The sequence below is a fragment of the Aureococcus anophagefferens genome (assembly GCF_000186865.1).
Source record: "Aureococcus anophagefferens unplaced genomic scaffold AURANscaffold_12, whole genome shotgun sequence".
Lineage (NCBI taxonomy): Eukaryota > Pelagophyceae > Pelagomonadales > Pelagomonadaceae > Aureococcus > Aureococcus anophagefferens.
Window position 1 is genome coordinate 1,013,585 of NW_008705572.1, and position 16,414 is coordinate 1,029,998.

The following is a 16,414-nucleotide window of genomic DNA, read 5'->3' on the forward strand; positions in this document are numbered from 1 at the left end:
GCTTCCTCGACGTGTCCGCGGGCGCGGCCGTGGCCGCCGCGGCCGTCGCGCTCGGCGCGGTGGGCTGCCTCCACTCGTTCCTCGGGCCCGCGGGCCGCCGCTCCGACCTGTCGACGGTCCTCTGGACCTGCACGGTGCTGGTGGCCGTGGTGTGCGTGCGGGAGGATAAGTGAGGAGGCGCAAGTGCCGGCAGAAGTATACGGTGCACCCGATGTTGTCCCTTCGAATTCACGCCACGTTTTTCACCTCGTCCACGAGCGTGGACACGCTCGAATCGTGGTTCTCGTCGAAGGTCGGTCAGCGCGCGCGTCGCATACGCTTCGCTGTTGCACCACCCACGCACACGCCTCGTTGCATCGGTCTTCCGAGGCCAGTGCAGCCACGGCGTCGGAGCGGGCTTCGGCGACGGACCCGCTCGGCTTCCGGCGGTCGTCGTCCCTCTGCCGCGCCTACCTGCTGCGGCTCTTCGAGCTCGCGCTCGGCAGCCGCGGTCCGCGGTCCGCGTCCACCGACGAACCCGCGGACGTCCTCGTCGACGGCGAGCCGTCGCTGCTCATGCAGACCCTGGGCGACGACCCCCTGGAGGCCTGTTCGGGCTTCCTCGCGCCGCGGTGCCTCGCGGCCCTGGGCCGCTGCTGCCAGCGCCTGCGCGAGGTGTCGCGGCGGGACACGGTCTGGCAGCCCCTCTGCGAGGCGCGCTGGGCCGGGCGGCGCCAGCGGCGCGCGTGGCTCGACGCCGCGGCCGCGGCGGCGCGCGACGCGGGCGACGCCGTCGCGTCGCCGACGTGGGCGGCGCACTACGCGCTGCGCGAGGCGTCCATGCGCCACGGTCGCCTGCCCATCTTCGCCATGAGCGCCTACCTCGAGGTGGGCCGGCGCACGGACCTCCACTTCTTCGAACCGCGCTACAAGTGGCTCGTTAAGGTCGCTTGCGAAGAAAAGGGCGGCCTCTTCGTCTTCTGCACGGCGGCGCCGGGCGCCCACGAGCGGTCGGCCCACTACTCCTGGCTCTGCGAGGCGCAGAACGTCCACGTGCTCCCCGACGGCCGCGCGAACTTGAGCGTCTTCCCGCTCGGCCGCTGCCGGCTCCGGCGGCTCTGGCGCGAGAACGTGCCGGCGGCGCCGGACGCGCCGCCCCTGTCCTTCGCCGACGTCCTCGAGGTGCCGCGGCCCCCGGCGCCGGCGCCGAGCCCGCGCAGCGTGTTGCGGAGCGCCGACGCGGACGACGGCGACGCCGGCGACGCCGCGGCCGCGTCCGACGACGACCTCGACGACGACTACGACGACAGCGACGACGACGACGAAGACTACCCGCACCTCCAGCCGGAGCACCGGCGCCTCCTCGAGCTGCTCATCCAGAACCCGGGCGCGATGACGGACCTCGGCCTCACGCGCGAGCGCGTCGTCGAGCTCCTCTCCATGGCCGGCGCCGGCGGCGACGAGGACGAGAGCGAGGCCAGCGCCGAGAGCGACCCCGGGGTCGAGGAGACGGCGAGCCAGTCGAGCCGCCAGTCCGGCGAGCTCCTGGACGTCTGATCGGCCGGCCCATGAAGATAGCGGTCGTATGTAAAAAATACCGATGGCCGCCTCGGCCGCGCCCGGCCGGCCCCCGGCGCGCGTAGCGGCGCGCGGGCTCGTAAACATAATGGCCGCCTCAGCCGCACTCCGCCGGCCCCCGGCACCGATACCGCCTCTCCACCTCGCCCCGGAGCTCGCGCTTGAGCTCCGGCGCCGCGGTCGCGTAGAGGTTCGTCATCTCGTAGGGGTCCGCCGCGAGGTCGAAGAGCTCGTGCTCGTCCGCCGGCGCCGTCCAGTTCCAGTTTTGCTGCGACGACGTGAACTCGACGTACTTGAGGTCGCGCGTGCCGTCGAGTATGCGCAGCGCGCGGAACGTGTTGTTCGTCGCGTCCTCCGCGTGCTCGTAGCGCACGACCGTGCCCGCGCCGACGTACTCGAGGAGCAGCGTCGCGCGGTCCGCGGTCTCCTTCCCCAAAATCGCCGCCGAGAGGTCGAGGCCGTCCATCGTCGCCGGCGTCGCGCGGGCCCCCGCGAAGCCCAGGAGCGTCGGCGCGAGGTCGACGTGCGTCGCCGGGAAGGTCAGCACGCCCCCGGGCTTCACGCCGGGCCCCCGGATCCAAAACGGCACGCGGAGGTCGTTCTCGTACGCGTTCCACTTGCCCTCGGGCATGCGGAACTGGCCGAATCTGAAGCCGTGGTCGCTCGTGAAGACGACGAACGTGTCGTCCAGGCGCTGCGACGCCTCGAGGGCGTCGACGACGCCCGCGACGAGGTCGTCGACGGACAGCAGGGACCGGAGGCGCGCGCGGAACAGCTCGTCGGACCGATGCGCCTGCTCGCGCGTCATGGGCGGCTGCGAGGCGACGAGCCAGTGGTGGTCCGGGCACGACGCGTTCCAGTTGGGCGTCCGCGGCGGCTTTTCGCCGGCGAAGAGCGCCGACGAGTTGTACCAGGGCGCGGGCACGGCGACGGGCCAGCCCGGGCCGTCCTCGACGTGCGGCGCCTTGACGGCCGCGACGGCGACAAACGGCTTCCCAAAGTCGCCGCGGAGCCAGTCCACGGTCTTGTTGCCGATGATCGACGTGCTGTAGCAGGGGCGTCCCGCGCAATCGTCGAACGCGACCTCGACGCCGTCGACGGCGAAGGACGGGTCGAGGTACGTGCCGCCGCCGTTCGCGACCCAGCGGTCGACGCCCGGCGGCGCCGCGAGCGGGTTGTCGTTGTTGAGGTGCTTCCCGAAGTAGCCGACGCTGTAGCCGAGGTCGCGGAAGTGCGTCGCGACGTGCCACTCGGCGTAGAACTTCGGATTCCGGGAGTCGACGTGCATGCAGCCCGCGCCGCGAAAGTCCGAGACGCGGACGTTGTGGAAGTAGCGGCCCGTCAGGATCTGGGCGCGAGAAGGGCAGCAGATGGGCGTGTGGACGAACCAGTTCGTCAGCTCCGCGCCGGCGTCGCGGACGAGCGTCCGCGTCCGCGGCAGGTAGTCGCTCGAGCCGAGCGCGACGTCGAGGTCGTCCGCGAGCACGAGCACGACGTTCGGCCGCGCGTCCCGGGGCGCCGCCCGCGCCGCGCCGTCCGCCCGCGCCGCGCCGTCCGCCCGCGCCGCGCCGTCCGCCCGCGCCGCGCCGCCGAGGGCGACGACGAAGGGCGGCGCGGGGACGTCGCCGACCGAGTCGTAGACGACGGGCACGGGCCAGTCCGCGTGCAGGTAGCGGAGCCGCGACGCCGTCGCCGGGACGCCCGCGAGCGCCACGGCCGTCGCGTTCGCGGCGGCGACGCGCGTCACGTTGCGCCAGGCGCCGCCCGCGAAGACCTCGAAGGACGCGCACTGCGTCCGCGGCACCGCGGCGCGGGGCTCGACGTTCGGGGCCTGCGTCTCGTCGACGGGGCACGCGTTAAAAGGCGCGGCGCCGCCGTAGCCGCGCACGGTCAGCACGCCGCGGACGTTCTCGAAGTTGACGACGAGCGCGTCGCCGTCCCGCGCGACGCCCGCGACCGTCGGCCCGCCGCTCGTGGGGACCGCGCCGAGGGCCGCCGCGACGAGCCGCTCGGCGACGACGACCTTGTCGCGCGGGTGGATCGAGCCCAGCGGCGCGGCGAGGTCGCCGTGGTCCACGGCCGTGGCCATGGCCGTGCGCGGCAGCGCGAGCGCCGCCGCCTGCGCGAGCCGCGTCAGCGGCAGGCTGTCGTCGACGGCGCCCGACGAGGCCGTGCTCGGCAGGTTCTCCACGTAGGGCGGCAGCTGCACGAAGAGGAACGTCAGGTCGGGGTTATTGAACTTGGCGCGCCAGTCGGCGATCATCGCCGGGAACTGGCACGCGTAGAAATCCGCGCAGGCCGACGCGTTGAGGCCGCAGTTGTTGCCCGGCTTGTAGGCCCACCGGTCGTTGCACGCGACGTTCGATTCACCCTGGTACCAGATCGCGCCCGTCGCGCGGTACTTGCGCCAGGGGTGGATCATGCCGTTGTACAGGTCGCTCTCCACGGACGGGAAGCCGACGGCGACGTCGTCGCTCGCCGCGGACGGGACGTCTTCCGCGTAGTCGTCGAGCCAGCCGCCGCCGCCGCCGCACGTGGCGAGGGGCGTCTTCGCGTAGGCGGTGCAGGGCTTGCGCGCGTCGCTCGAGCTCCAGCGCTCGACGGCCGTGCCGCCGACCTGGTTCTGCACGAGGCCGACGGGTACTCCGAGCGCGTCGAACATACCTGCGCGAGCGGCGGTTGGAGAAGCGCATCGCGGCGTCGGGGGAGGACCGCGCTTCCAAAGAACGCCGGAGCGGCGCGTCGCCCGAAGAGCCAGCAGACGGCGGAGAAGCTATTGACGCCCGCGTAGGTCGGCGCCCGCCAGCCCGCGGAGGCGGCGGGGTCGTCGACGGGCGTCGCGTTCGAGGCCGTCGCCTGGCGCGCGAGGCGCACGAGCGGATACTCGCTCCAGAGCTCCGCCTCGGCCGTCCCGTTGTTGACCGTGCCGTTCCAGTCGACGAGGCCGTCGAGGTACTCGACCGCGACGCCCATGTTCGACTGCCCGGCGCAGAGCCAGACGTCGCCGAAGAGCACGTCGTCGAGCGCCGCCTCGGCGCCGGCGGCGCTCGCGGAGATGTTCACGGGCGGGCCGGGGTCGCCGAGCACGGCCACCTCCCAGGCGCCGGACGCGTCGGCGACGGCGGCGCCCGCGACGGCGCCGTCGACGCGCAGCGTGACCGTCGCGCCGGGCTCCGTCCAGCCCCAGAGCAGGGCCGGGCTCGGCGCGCGCTGCAGCACCGCATGAGACGTGAGCGTCTTGCTGAAGCGGATGGAGGCGCGAGCCTGCGCGAGGAGCAGCACGAGCAGTGCGCTTCCCATTGTGTGGGTCTTCTTGCCACAGGGTTGACCAACATCGACTGCAAAAAACACATTTACGCCGACGCGCGCGCGGCCGCGCTCAGGCCCTCGATGCGCACGAGCTCCGCCTTCCGCCGCGCGCGTAGCCAGTCGGAGCCCGCGGTGTCGACGCCGTCGAGCTTGCACATGATCTGCGTGAGGAACTCGTCGTAGCCCTTCTGCCGCGGGTCGAGGTCGTCGACCTGCTTGCTCAGCGCCGCGAGCTGCTCGATGATCTCCTTTTCTTTGTGGTATTCGCCGGTGTACATGAGCATGAGCTTCGTGCGGTCGCGGATGCCCGCCGCGTCCAGCGACACGCCGTCGTTGCCGCCGCCGATCTGCTTGCCGCGGTAGAGCATTTTGATGTGGTGCCGCGCGAGGCCCATGGCCTCCGCGGTCTTGTCGAGCACGGCGCCGACTTTAGACGAGCTCTCGAGTTCAAAGTCGAACGACTGTCCGCATCCCGCGACGCGCAAGCGGACGACGCCGATGTTCATTTCGGCTGGGCGCGTCGGTTTCCTGCTCTTAATTACAGCTGCCTAGCGCTGCAAACCGATGACGACGGGTCGCGCGTGGTCGTGACGCGGTCGATTTGCTGGCGCCGCGGGGTCGCAGCGAGCAATCGCGCGCGCAGTCGTGGGTCCAGAGCAGGTCGATTTTGCCGTAAAAATCATTTAAAAATCAGCGATTGACTTCTTCAACTGAAGCGATGGGGCGTCGTTCTACGGCGCGCGCAGCTCTTCTGTGGCTCTCCTTGCTAGCCGAACTCGCCTGCCCGCTGACCCCAAAAGGCGCGCGCGCCGCCGGCGTCAAGGCGCGAGGCAATAGCCGCACGAAGCGCGCGAAGAGCGCCGCGCCGCCCGTCAGCGCCGCGAGCTTCAAAAGCAAGGAGAGCGGCCTCGCGCCCGACGTCATCGGCGCGCTCGACTTCGAATGCACCTGCGAGCCCGGCTGGGACTACATCCACGAGATCATCGAGTTCCCGGTGGTTCTGTTCGACACGCGGACGCGGGAAATCACCGACTCGTTCCACAGCTACGTGCGCCCCACGGAGAACGCGACGCTCTCGGCCTTCTGCACGGACCTCACGGGCATCGAGCAGGCCACCGTCGACGCCGCGCCGACGCTGCCCGAGGTCCTCGACGACCTCGACGCCTGGCTCCGGGCCCGGGGCCTCGTCGGCGCCGAACCGGCGGCGTCGTTCGCGCTCGCGACCGACGGCTGGGACCTCGAGCACTTCCTGGATGTCGAGTTGTCGAGAAAGTTGCTCTACAAGCCCGGCGACTACCTCGATCGCTGGGTCGACCTGAGCAAGGCCTTCGACCTGCGCCGCGCGGCCAAGGACGTCGAGAACGGCCGCAAGAAGGGCCGGAGCCGGCGGCGGTCGAACCTCAACACCATGCTCCGGCACCACAAGATGGAGTTCGAGGGGCGCCTCCACTCGGGCATCGACGACGCGACGAACCTCGCGCGCGTCGGCATCGCGTTGCTGGAGGCGCGGGAGGACTGGCCCCTCCGCGTGAACGACGCGCTGCCGGGGGCCTCGCTGCTGGGGGAGAGCGACGAGCAACAATAGCATTCAGTTAAAACCCCGATCCTAATCACGAGCCGCCGAGGCGCCGGCCGGGGCCCGCGAACGGAACCGCGGTCGCGCCGCCGAGCCCGGCGAGCATCGTGTTCGCGCCGCCGCCGAGGCCGGCGAGCATCTGCTGCAGATTGCCGGGAAGCTGCATGTTGCCAGGAAGCACCGCCGTCACAGCGTTGAAGGGCATCCGGTCGAAGACGACGACGGCGAGCGGCAACTGGTGGTCCTTTTTGTTGACCACGATCTCGCCTCGGTGGCCGCGGTCCTCGGAGGTGATGCCCGACTTGTCGACGAGGATGCAAAACACGAGCATCTTGCGCGAGCCGTGGCCGTAGGGCGCGGAGGTGCGGACGTCCTTCCCGAAGTACTCGCCCGCGCCCCCGACCTGGCCGTGCTGCGCGCCGCGCTTCCGCGAGTCGAGGCCCTGGCGGAGGATGCTCCGGATGTTGCGCTCCGGCGTCGCGTGGTAGACGAGGCGCATCGTCTTGTTCGGGACCCGGCGCCACGCGGCGACGAACCGCTCGTAGAGCGGCTGGCGAGGCCGCGAGTGCTCGTTGTGCTCGACCGAGACGACCTTCAGCCGGAGCCGGCCTGCGCTCGCGGCCGCGGAGTCGCGCAGGGACTCCCGCTGGGAGTAGAGCAGGTCGTCGTCGTCCGACGGCGCCGCGCCCTTCGGCCGCGCGGCCGCGCGCGCCCGCCGCGCCGCGTCGAGCGCCTTGAAGTCGACCGGCGCGGCGCGCGCGGCCTCGGCGTCGAACTTGCGCTGGAGGCTCCGGGCGAGCGCCTCGTCGTCGATCGGCGCGGACGGCTGTTCCGCGTCCGCGTCATCATCCGAGTCGCAGAGGTCGATCGTGAGCGGTTGCGTGCTCTCGTCTTCGCTGTCGCAGAGGTCGATGACATCCCGCGGAGCCTTCGCGGCTCGCGCCCGCGGCTCCACCATTCGGGCCTCGCCGCAGACCGAGCATTCGTTCAGCTCGGCGGCCACGCCATGATGGCGAAAGGTGCAGGCCGCACAGCTCCACGGCGCGGACGGCGCAGAGGCGGGCGGCGCGGCGCGCGCGCACGCGAGCAGTTTCGGCGCGGGCGGTTTCGGCGCGGGCGGTGTCGGCGCGGGCGGCTCCGGCAATGGTGGCGCGGGCGTAGACGACTCGAGCGCAGACGGCTCGGGTGCAGACGGTTCGGGCGCAGATGGCTTGGGCGCAGACGGCTCGGGCGCAGACGGTTCAAAAACAGGCGGCTTGGGCGCAGGCGGCGAGCTCTTTCTTTTCAACGCCGGCTCTGACGGCTCGTCTTCGTCGCTGCTCGAGTCGAGAAGTCCCTTTCGTGGCTTGACCGGTGGCGCACCATCATCACTGTCGCTACTCTCGTCCCAAAACGGGCGCTTTCTCGCCATGCTCGGAGCGTGAACCTTCCCGCCACTCTCGCCACAGCGGTCGCCGAGGACGCCTCCGTCGAGGCTCCGAGGCCTGTGCACTTCCGCGCACTCCCGGCTCGCAGCAGCGAGGCCGTCTGCCGGCAGAGGCTCCCGTGACAAAACACAACAGCAGACTTATGCCACTGGCAGCTGGCGCGGCAGCGTCCGCACGACCGACGCGACCGGGCCGACTCCGACGAAAAACACGCGCTCACCCGGACGCCGGGCGCTGGGCGCGGAGCGCGTCGAGCCGCGCGCGCGCGTCTCGAGCGATCTGGGCCTGCCGCGATACCTGCGCGCGCGCCGTTCGAGCGGAGGCGAGCGGATCAACGCCGCCAGTGCGTCGCGCTGGGCCTACGGAACGCGGCGGTGATCGCCGGCGAGGAGACAACGAGGACCGACCGTCGCGAGCGCGCGCTCCGCCCGGGCCACGTGGGTCTCGAAGAGTTCGAGCGCCGCCGCGGCCTGGTCGAGCTCGTAGTTGACGTCCGTCGGCTCGTCGTCCTGCCGCTGCCAGCCCGGGTCCCGCGTCGCGATCTCCCGGCGGAGCCGCGCGAGGTCCGTCTCGATGCTCTCGACGGACTTGGTCGCGATGCGCTGCTTGAGCTGCGTGATCGTGGTCCCGACGGTGTCCGACGTCGCCGCGAGGCGCGCGGAGAGCACGGTCGCGGCGCCGCGCGCGCGGATCTGGTCGAGGTCGCTCGCGCCGACCTTGCGCAGCTTGTGCCTCCGGATCCGGTCACGGTCGCGGTGCCGCGCGGGCTTCTCGAGGACCTCGGCCTCCGGCGGCGCCGCGTCGTCGTCCGAGGCCTCCTCGTAGTACCTGTCGCGCTTCGGCCGCGGCGGTCGCCGCGCGGCGTCCTCGGGCCTCGGGCCGCTCGCCCGGCTCGCGTCGTCGCCCCGGCTTTCGGAGCCTTGACGACTCGCGTCGTCGCCCCGGCTTTCGTCGCCGAGGCTCCGGCTCTCGTCCTCGTCGTCGTCCGACGACGACGACTCGTCCGGGGGCGCGCGCGACCCCGCCTGCCGGTCGCGGAAGCCCTCGAGGATGAAGTCGTTCATCTTCGCGGGCATCTCGAACGCCGGCGCCGCGGGCGCGCGCGCCTCGCGCGGCGGCCGGTCCATGAAGCGCTCGACCCAGCCCGAGACGCGCACCGCGGGAGCCGGGGGACGGGCCTCCTCCGCGATTGCCGCGAGGGGGCGGGTCTCCTCCGCGAGCCGCGCCGCCGCGAGCAGCGCGGCCTTGGCGGCGAGCGCGGCCGCCGCGGCCGTCGCTTCCGGCGTCCGCGCGGGCGGCGCGGGCGACGGGATCCGCGCGCGCGCGCGTCGCAGCGCGTCCTCGGCGGCGAGCGCCGCCGCGGCGGCCGTCGCCTCCGGCGTCCGCGCCGGCGGCACGGGCGACGGCGTCCACGCGCGCGCGACGGGCGCGGGCGGCGGCGACGAAGACGCCGGCCGCCGCTTCTCCGCGAGCGCGCGCACCGCCGCCGCCGCGGACAGCCGCGCGGCCTCGGCGCGCTTCGCCTGCGCCGCGAGCTCCGCCGGCGTCAGCGACGGCGTGCGGCGGTGGGTCGTGATCGATGGCTGGTTGCTCTGGCGCTTCGCCGCGGGCTGCGGCGGCGCGGGCGCGGGCGCGGGCGGCGCGCCGTCGTTGTCGTGCACGACGAAAAAACTAATGTTTTGGCCGAGCGCGGTGACGGGCTTGGGCGCCATCGGAAGCGCGCCTACACGGCCACGACGCGTCGACGACCCGGCGCTGAGCCATGGTTGAGGTGCACGCAGAAGACATTTTAGGCAAAATCCTCTACCCGACGGCCGCCGGAAGCATGCCCGGGATGACGTCGGGGCTGATGTCGAGGACGGCGCCCGTGACCATGGCCGTCGCGTCGGAGAGGAAGTGGACGACGGAGGCCGACGTGTCCACGGTGCGGAGGAGCCGGCCCGACGGGCTGCCCGCGTCCGCGTCCGCGAGCCAGCCGTCGCCCTTCTCCGCGCGCTGGCCCGCGTCTTCCGCGTCCGTGAGGCACCAGCCCATGTTGATCTGGTTCACGCGGATGCCGTCGCCCCGGAGCTCCTGGGCGGAGTTCTTCGTCAGCACCGTGAGCCCGCCCTTGGAGCACGAGTACGCGAGGATGAACGGCGCGCCGCCGTGCGCGGCGCAGGAGCCGATGTTGACGACGGAGCCGCGCGTCTTCGACGCCTTCATGTGCGCCGCAAAGGCCTGCGTGAAGAGGAAGGGCGCCGTGAGGTTCGTCGCGAGCATCGTGCCCCAGAGCTCCGGGCTCGTCGACGCGAGCGTGCCCCGCGGGAAGCAGACCGCCGCGGAGTTGACGAGCCCCTCCACGGTCCCGAAGAGCTTCGTCGCGGCCGCGAGCGCCGCCGCCGCGCACGCGGGGCCCTCCGCGAGGTCGCCGCGGACGAACTCGCAGAGGCACCGCGGCGCCGCGTCCTTGATCGCCGCGACGACCGCGGCGCCGCGCTTCGCGTCGCGGCCCAAGATGAGCACGCCGCGCGCGCCGGCCTTGGCGCACTGCAGCGCGATGCACCGGCCGAGCCCGCTCGTCGCGCCCGTCACGACGATGGCCTTGCCGAGCAGCGACGCGAGCGGGCGCGACAGCGGCGGCTTCGACGCCGCTTCCTTGGCGATGGCGGCCTCCTTCGCGTCCATGGCGGCCTCCTGCGCGTCGAGCTCGGCTGCCTTGCCGAGGTGGTGCTTCGCGAGGTTGGCTGCCATAAGCTTTTAGCTCTAGCGAAGCCGATTCTTCACTGCCTTTTGGCCTGTTTCAGCCGCTGGCGCCGCCGCCGTCTGGCCGAGACGGCGGCTGTACCGCGTCGATTTGAGCGCGGTAAAGCCGTGACGCGCGGCGCATAGACCCAACGCGTGGGCCTGACTACTTTTTTCCAGCGAATCGCGGGCGCGCGGGCGCGCGGAGGTCGCGCTCTCGACGAATATATGCTCAAATCGTGTCGATCCCACCTCTCCGAGCCGCTCGTGGCATCATAGAGAGCCGTTTTGTTACCGCGGTCTGCTCCATACACGCCTCGAGCGGACTGAACCGCGAGAACACCCTCGGGGACTGTTTCGACTCCGCGGCCGCGCGTTCGAGACGAGCGCCGAAACGCCGACACGACCGCGAACGCTGCCAAAACGCCGACGGACGCCAAGACGCGGAACCGCTTGCGCAGCGCGACGATGGGGTTACGATAGGACACGATCGACGCCCCTGCGACTCCTGGCACGCCCGAACTCGCGCAAAGTCTGGGATCGTAGGGTATGGTCGCAAATCGATCCCTTTTGAGCCGATTTCGGACGCGCGCGACCGCGTTCGCGCGACTACTTTTGCACCGCGTTGTCGGCGCAACATATCTGGAGCGCGTGGGAAGCGGAACGGCTGGAATCCATGCTGTAGCGGCTGTAAAAGGTCTCAAAGCTTGTCACATGCTCTCTGAGCTGCTCGGAGAGCGGCCCGAGCGAGTTGGCTGGGGATCACGCCGGGAGCGGCGGGCGCCGTCGGCCAGTGCGCGCGACGATGGTAGTTTCTATGGTGAAAAATTGGTAAGCACCGGCGGGTACGCCTAAGGAAGGGCCCAGCAAACTTTCACGCCCAGTTGTGAGGGTGTTGCAGCGATCGGATGGCGTTCGTCCGATCCCTAGAGGGAATCCAGCCCCAAACCGACCCTTACGCGACGACACACGAGTCGTTTTCGGCGCTCTAAAGGGCCGCGCGCACGTCGGCATGACCATACGCGACGGTCCGGCCAAAAAGACCGCGCGACGGCAGCGTTTTCTCGTCGGCGAAAACAGCGCCTCTCGGGCACCGAAAACGACCCCGAAACCGTCGGCAAGCCAGAACGAGTCGCAGGGACGCGTCCGACACCTTGGGCGAGTCGTAGGGGCCCGTTCGTCAGCCGTCGTAGCTCGCGCGCTCTCGGAGAAGTCTGTTTTGACGTACAAAAGCACGTCATGATCTCGGTACAGCGTTCGCGCCACCGCGTCGAGGTCGCGAGCGCGTGCGAAATCCGTCTCCCAGCGCACCCGCGGGTTGGAACACGTCGAGACATATACAAAGCAGCTCCCATCGCAAAACGGCACGCTACGAAGCCAGTGGGCGCGCAGAAACGCTGGACCGCACCGATTGCAGTCGCTCCGTGCCGCCACCACCAGTGTTCCTCGCGCGCAGACGCGCCGCGCGCCGGAAAAAAATAGGCAGACCGACGCGTCGGGTCCATGTGTGGAACGTTAGGGCTTTACCGCGTCGAAATCGCTGCAGTACAGCCGGCGCGAGGGCCAGACATCGTCGATTTCCAGCGGCTGAAACATCGGCTGTCGGCCCAAAAGGCAGTGTCTTACCGTACCTCAACAAGTACAGATGTAAACAGTTCTTCCCGAAGGAAAGGCTGCCCCGACTGAGGCGACTCCTGCCATCCATCGGCGCCCGCATAAACGGTGTGGGAGAGCTTCCTCCAGGGCCCCGACTCGGAGCCGGAGTCGATCCAGGTCATCCAGGAGACGCTCTGCAAGGGCGAGGCATGAGCGTGAACGTGGACACCACCGAGGCCGAGGAGGAGGGCGCGCCGGAGGTATGTTTGGTCATCCACATCATCCAGGGCATCGACCTGCTGCCCGCGAGCGGCGACGTGTCGGACCCCTTCGTGCTCATCCACTGGGGCTCGCACGAGCTGCAGACGGACCAGAAGCCAAGCACGGTGCACCCCAGCTGGGACGCGACGTTCGAGGTGCCCGTGAAGCTGGAGGAAAAGACGGAGTCGATCCGCTTCTGGATCTATTCCGGAGGCACGGTCGCGGACTCGCTCCTCGGCAAAGTCGACGTTGACATCGACATCGAGGCGGCGAAGAAGGGCATGTTCTCGCTCCCCGTGACCTGGCTGGACGTGGAGCCCATCGAATTGGACGCGCGCGACAAGCACGCGCTCCACAAGCCCGCGCGCCGCTCCTCCGCCACCATGGGCGCCATGCTCGACTCGATGACGTCGGCCGGCGGCAACCGCAACCTCTTCGACGAGCACGAGAAGCGCGAGAAGAAGCTCGGGCGCATCCAGCTGGAGATCAAGCCGCTCGCCGTGGAGGACGAGACGCAGGGCTGCGCCGAGGCGGTCGGCGCGTCCTTCGCCACGGTCGCCTGCGCGGCGAAGGACGCGAACGAGACGTGCTTCATCTGCAGCGAGGAGCCGCCCGCGCCCGGCGACCAGCCGCCGACGGAGGTCCCCGCGGCCGCGTAGCGCGCGTAGGAGGAGGGGACCCCTAACGGAGATCCCACGCCGCGCGACGCTAGCTGGACCGCGCGGCCCTTAGCACAACCCCAACCTAGGGCTTGAGCCGGAAGGTCGGCAGGCCGAAGAGCACGGGGCAGTACTTGACGCGGGCCTTGAGCTGCACCGCGGGCATCGCGGCGCCGTCGAGGCCGAGCGTCGACGACGACGGCGTCTTCTCGGCGGGCTTGGGCGCCTTGGAGGGCCGCTTCTCCTTGCTGGGCGTCGACGGCTTCTTGCCCTTGCCGCTGCCCGGCCGGCCCTTGTCGCTCTTGCCGCTGCCCGGCCGGCTGCCCGAGTCCTTCGTCGCGTCCTCGGGCGCGTCGACGATGTCCTCGGGGATCTCGTCGGCCTTGGACGCGTGGAGCAGCGCCTCGCCCATGGTCAGCCCCATGTCGCTCATGCCGTCCAGCAGCTTGTTGAGCAGGAGGCGGTTCGCGTGGAACGACGTCGACCACTGGTTCAGGAGCACCGCGCCCGTGCCCGCGAGGGACCAGAGCGCGGCCGTCTCCAGGGGCTCCTCGAGCGCGAGGTCGTCGCGCTTCTTCTGCGTGTCGATCTTCGACTGGCGCCGGTACGTGAGCTCGTTGTCCGCGCGGTCGAGGAGCATCGCGACGCGGCAGCCCTCGACGTTCAGGCCCGCGAGGTCCGCGGGCGGCAGGTGGCTCCCCGAGCGGCCCGCGCCGTAGAAGACGAAGCCGCCGTTGCCGCGCCGCAACAGAAGCTCCATGATCTCCGTCGCGTCGGGGATGTGGTCGTCGCCGCGGACGCCCTCGGTCCACGCGCCCGCGCCCTTGGGGTTCGCCTGGAGCCGCGTCAGATTGCCCAGCACCGTGCTCCGGGGCTTGTCCGCCGACGCGGAGCCGCTGTCCTCGTTGCGCGGGTCCGCGACGAAGGCCACGTCGCCGTTCTCGAAGGCGAGGTCGCCGCCGCCGGCGCTCTTGCCCTTGGCGTCGACGGCGCCCGAGTTGAGCAGCGCGTCCGCGCGCGCCGCGAGCATGTGGACGCTGAAGTCGCGGCTCAGGGGCACGCCGAGCGACGCGAGGTGCGGCGCGGCCTCCACGGGCAGGAGCTGCAACCGCACATCCAGCAAGACCGTGAGCGCGGGCGCGCCGGCGCCGCCCTTGCCCTTGGCCGGCGCGGCGCCGCCGTCGCCGTCGGGCGACGCGTGCTTGCGGACGGCTTCCAAGCCCGCGGCGATGAGCTTGTTCTCGAGCACGGGCGCGAGCCACGCGGCCGTGCGCGCCGCGAGCGCCTCGAAGTCGCGCTCGAGCTGGTCCTCGGGCGCGAAGAGCGCGTCGGCCGCATCCTTGACGTCCGGCGGGAACGACACCTGGGACGCCGACTTGCCGAGCTCGGGGTCCACGGGGTCCTCCGTCGGCGCGACCTTCGCTTCGGCCTTCTTGAAGTCGCCCGGCGCGCCCGCGTCGTCGCTGTACAACAGCAGGAAGCGGCTCGCGGCCGCGCGCCACGCGCGCGCGGCCGCGTCGAGCGCCGCGAGCTCCTTGCGCTGGTCGACGGTGAAGACGTGGCGCGCGATGGCCGCGCGCGCGGGCGCCAGATCGTCGGGGACGCCGTCGACGGCGGGCGGCACGTCGTAGTCGCCCGCGCGCGCGAGCGCCGCGTAGATGGCGTCGCCGTTGGGCGTGAGCTGGAGCGCGAGGACGTAGAGCGGCGGCGCGCCGAGCGCTTGGGGCGAGCACTTCTTGAGCGCCGCGTGCACCGCGGGCTGGCTCGCGAGATCCAACCGCTTCCAGGCCGTCGACGCGGCCCCCAGGTGGCGCCGCGCGGCCGCGGCGGCGGGGAACTCGTGGGGGCAGGCGAAGCTCACGGCCGGCGGCGCGCCGGACGCCAAACAGCCGCCGGAGATGGCCGCGGACGCGGGCGCGGACCGCGCGACGTCGCAGATCGCGCCCGGCGACGGCAGCGGGTCGCTCGGGTCCACCGCCAACGATAGATCGCCGCCCGACGCGCCGCCGAGGGCGTCGTCGCCGCCGCCCGCGCCGAAGCCGCAGTCGTCGCCGTCGCCGCCGTCGCCGCCGCAGCCCCAGAGCGCGCCCGCGCGCGCGAGCACGCGCGCGAGCGACGCCGCGCGGCTCAGGTCGCGCCGCGCGGTCGCGCGGCGGTAGACGCCCAGCAGCCAGCGCCGCGCGCAGCACGACTGGTAGAGCAGCACGCAGCACACGGCGTCCAAGGGCCGCGCGACGCCGTAGATGTCGACGAGCTCCGACGCGGCCATGCCGACGTCGTCGAAGCGGCCGCGGCGCAGCCCGGAAGACACCGCGGCGCCCAAAGCGCGCAGGGCCATGCGCCGCGCGTCGTCCTCCGGCGCGGCGTCGTCGACGGCCGCGGGCTCGGACCCGTCGAGCGCCGCCTGGGCCGCGGCTAGAACCTCGCGGCCCTTGAGGTCGTCCGCGTCCGCGTCGAGCAGCTGGTCGCTGTCGCGGGGGTCGTCGGCGGGCGTCGTGCGCGGGTCCTCGAGCTCGCGCGCGCTCAACTTGCCCCGCGCCGGGTCGCCGTCCGCGTCGCCGCCGACGCACCGGTAGAGGCACGGCAGGCTCGGCCGGTCCGGCAGCGGCGCGGGGATGTAGTTCTCCGCGGTGACGCTGCCCTCGTCCTCGACCTTGGGCGGCGGCTCGTCGCCGTCCGGGGCGGCGTCGCCGTCGGGCGACGGCTCGCGCTTGATGAGGCCGACCTTGCGCAGATCCCAGACGCCGTCGAAGTGGCCGAGGCGCGTCGCCAGGAGCGCGAAGGCCGCGCCCAGCGCCGTCTTCGCCGCCGGCAGCGCCGCGGGCGCCGCCGACGTCGCGAGCTGCACGGCCGACGCCGCGTGGACGAGCGCGCGCTCGCTGTGGGGCACCTCGAGCTCGTCCGCGCGCGCGCCGCTGTCCGCGGGCTCCGTCTCCGCGAGCCACTGGTCGATGGTGTCGCCGCCCGCGGCCGCCGCCGCCGCCGCGGCGACGGCGGCGGACCGGTTCTCGCCCGCGAGGGCCGCCATGACGACGCGCGCGCGCGACGCCGCGACGAGCAGCGAGCCGACGCGGCGGCCGACGGGCGGCGCGACCCGCAGCCGGAGCGGGTCCAGCGCCGCGGGCGCGCCGTTGAGCTTCGCCAGCGTGTCCCGCGGGGGCCAGGCCGCCGCGTACAGGCGGTAGGACGCGTCGAGCGCGCTCTCGACGCTCTCGACGGCCGGCCCGAGCGTCTCCAGGTCCAGCGGGCCGTTGTTGAGCCGCGCGTGCAGGCGGCAGCCGTCGTAGTCGAGCCGCGCGATGAGG

At 71.9% G+C, this 16,414-nt stretch overlaps 3 protein-coding genes across 3 annotated transcripts; 1 reads left to right on the forward strand and 2 right to left on the reverse strand.

Moving 5' to 3' along the window:
* Nucleotides 1-1,654: 1,654 nt before the first annotated feature.
* Nucleotides 1,655-2,998, reverse strand: AURANDRAFT_27956 (hypothetical protein; the record flags this gene model as incomplete). The annotated part of the gene is made up of 1 exon (XM_009039763.1): nt 1,655-2,998. A coding segment is annotated over one exon (1,344 nt), but the record flags the coding sequence as incomplete, so codon positions are not given.
* Nucleotides 2,999-5,797: 2,799 nt separating this feature from the next.
* Nucleotides 5,798-6,370, forward strand: AURANDRAFT_14950 (hypothetical protein; the record flags this gene model as incomplete). Its single annotated transcript, XM_009039678.1, has 1 exon — nt 5,798-6,370. A coding segment is annotated over one exon (573 nt), but the record flags the coding sequence as incomplete, so codon positions are not given.
* Nucleotides 6,371-7,996: 1,626 nt separating this feature from the next.
* Nucleotides 7,997-10,597, reverse strand: AURANDRAFT_71842 (hypothetical protein; the record flags this gene model as incomplete). The annotated part of the gene is made up of 3 exons (XM_009039762.1): nt 7,997-8,228; nt 8,277-9,540; nt 9,677-10,597. 3 exons carry the CDS (start codon nt 10,534-10,536, stop codon nt 8,010-8,012), a joined length of 2,343 nt encoding a protein of 780 aa, XP_009038010.1.
* Nucleotides 10,598-16,414: the final 5,817 nt, after the last annotated feature.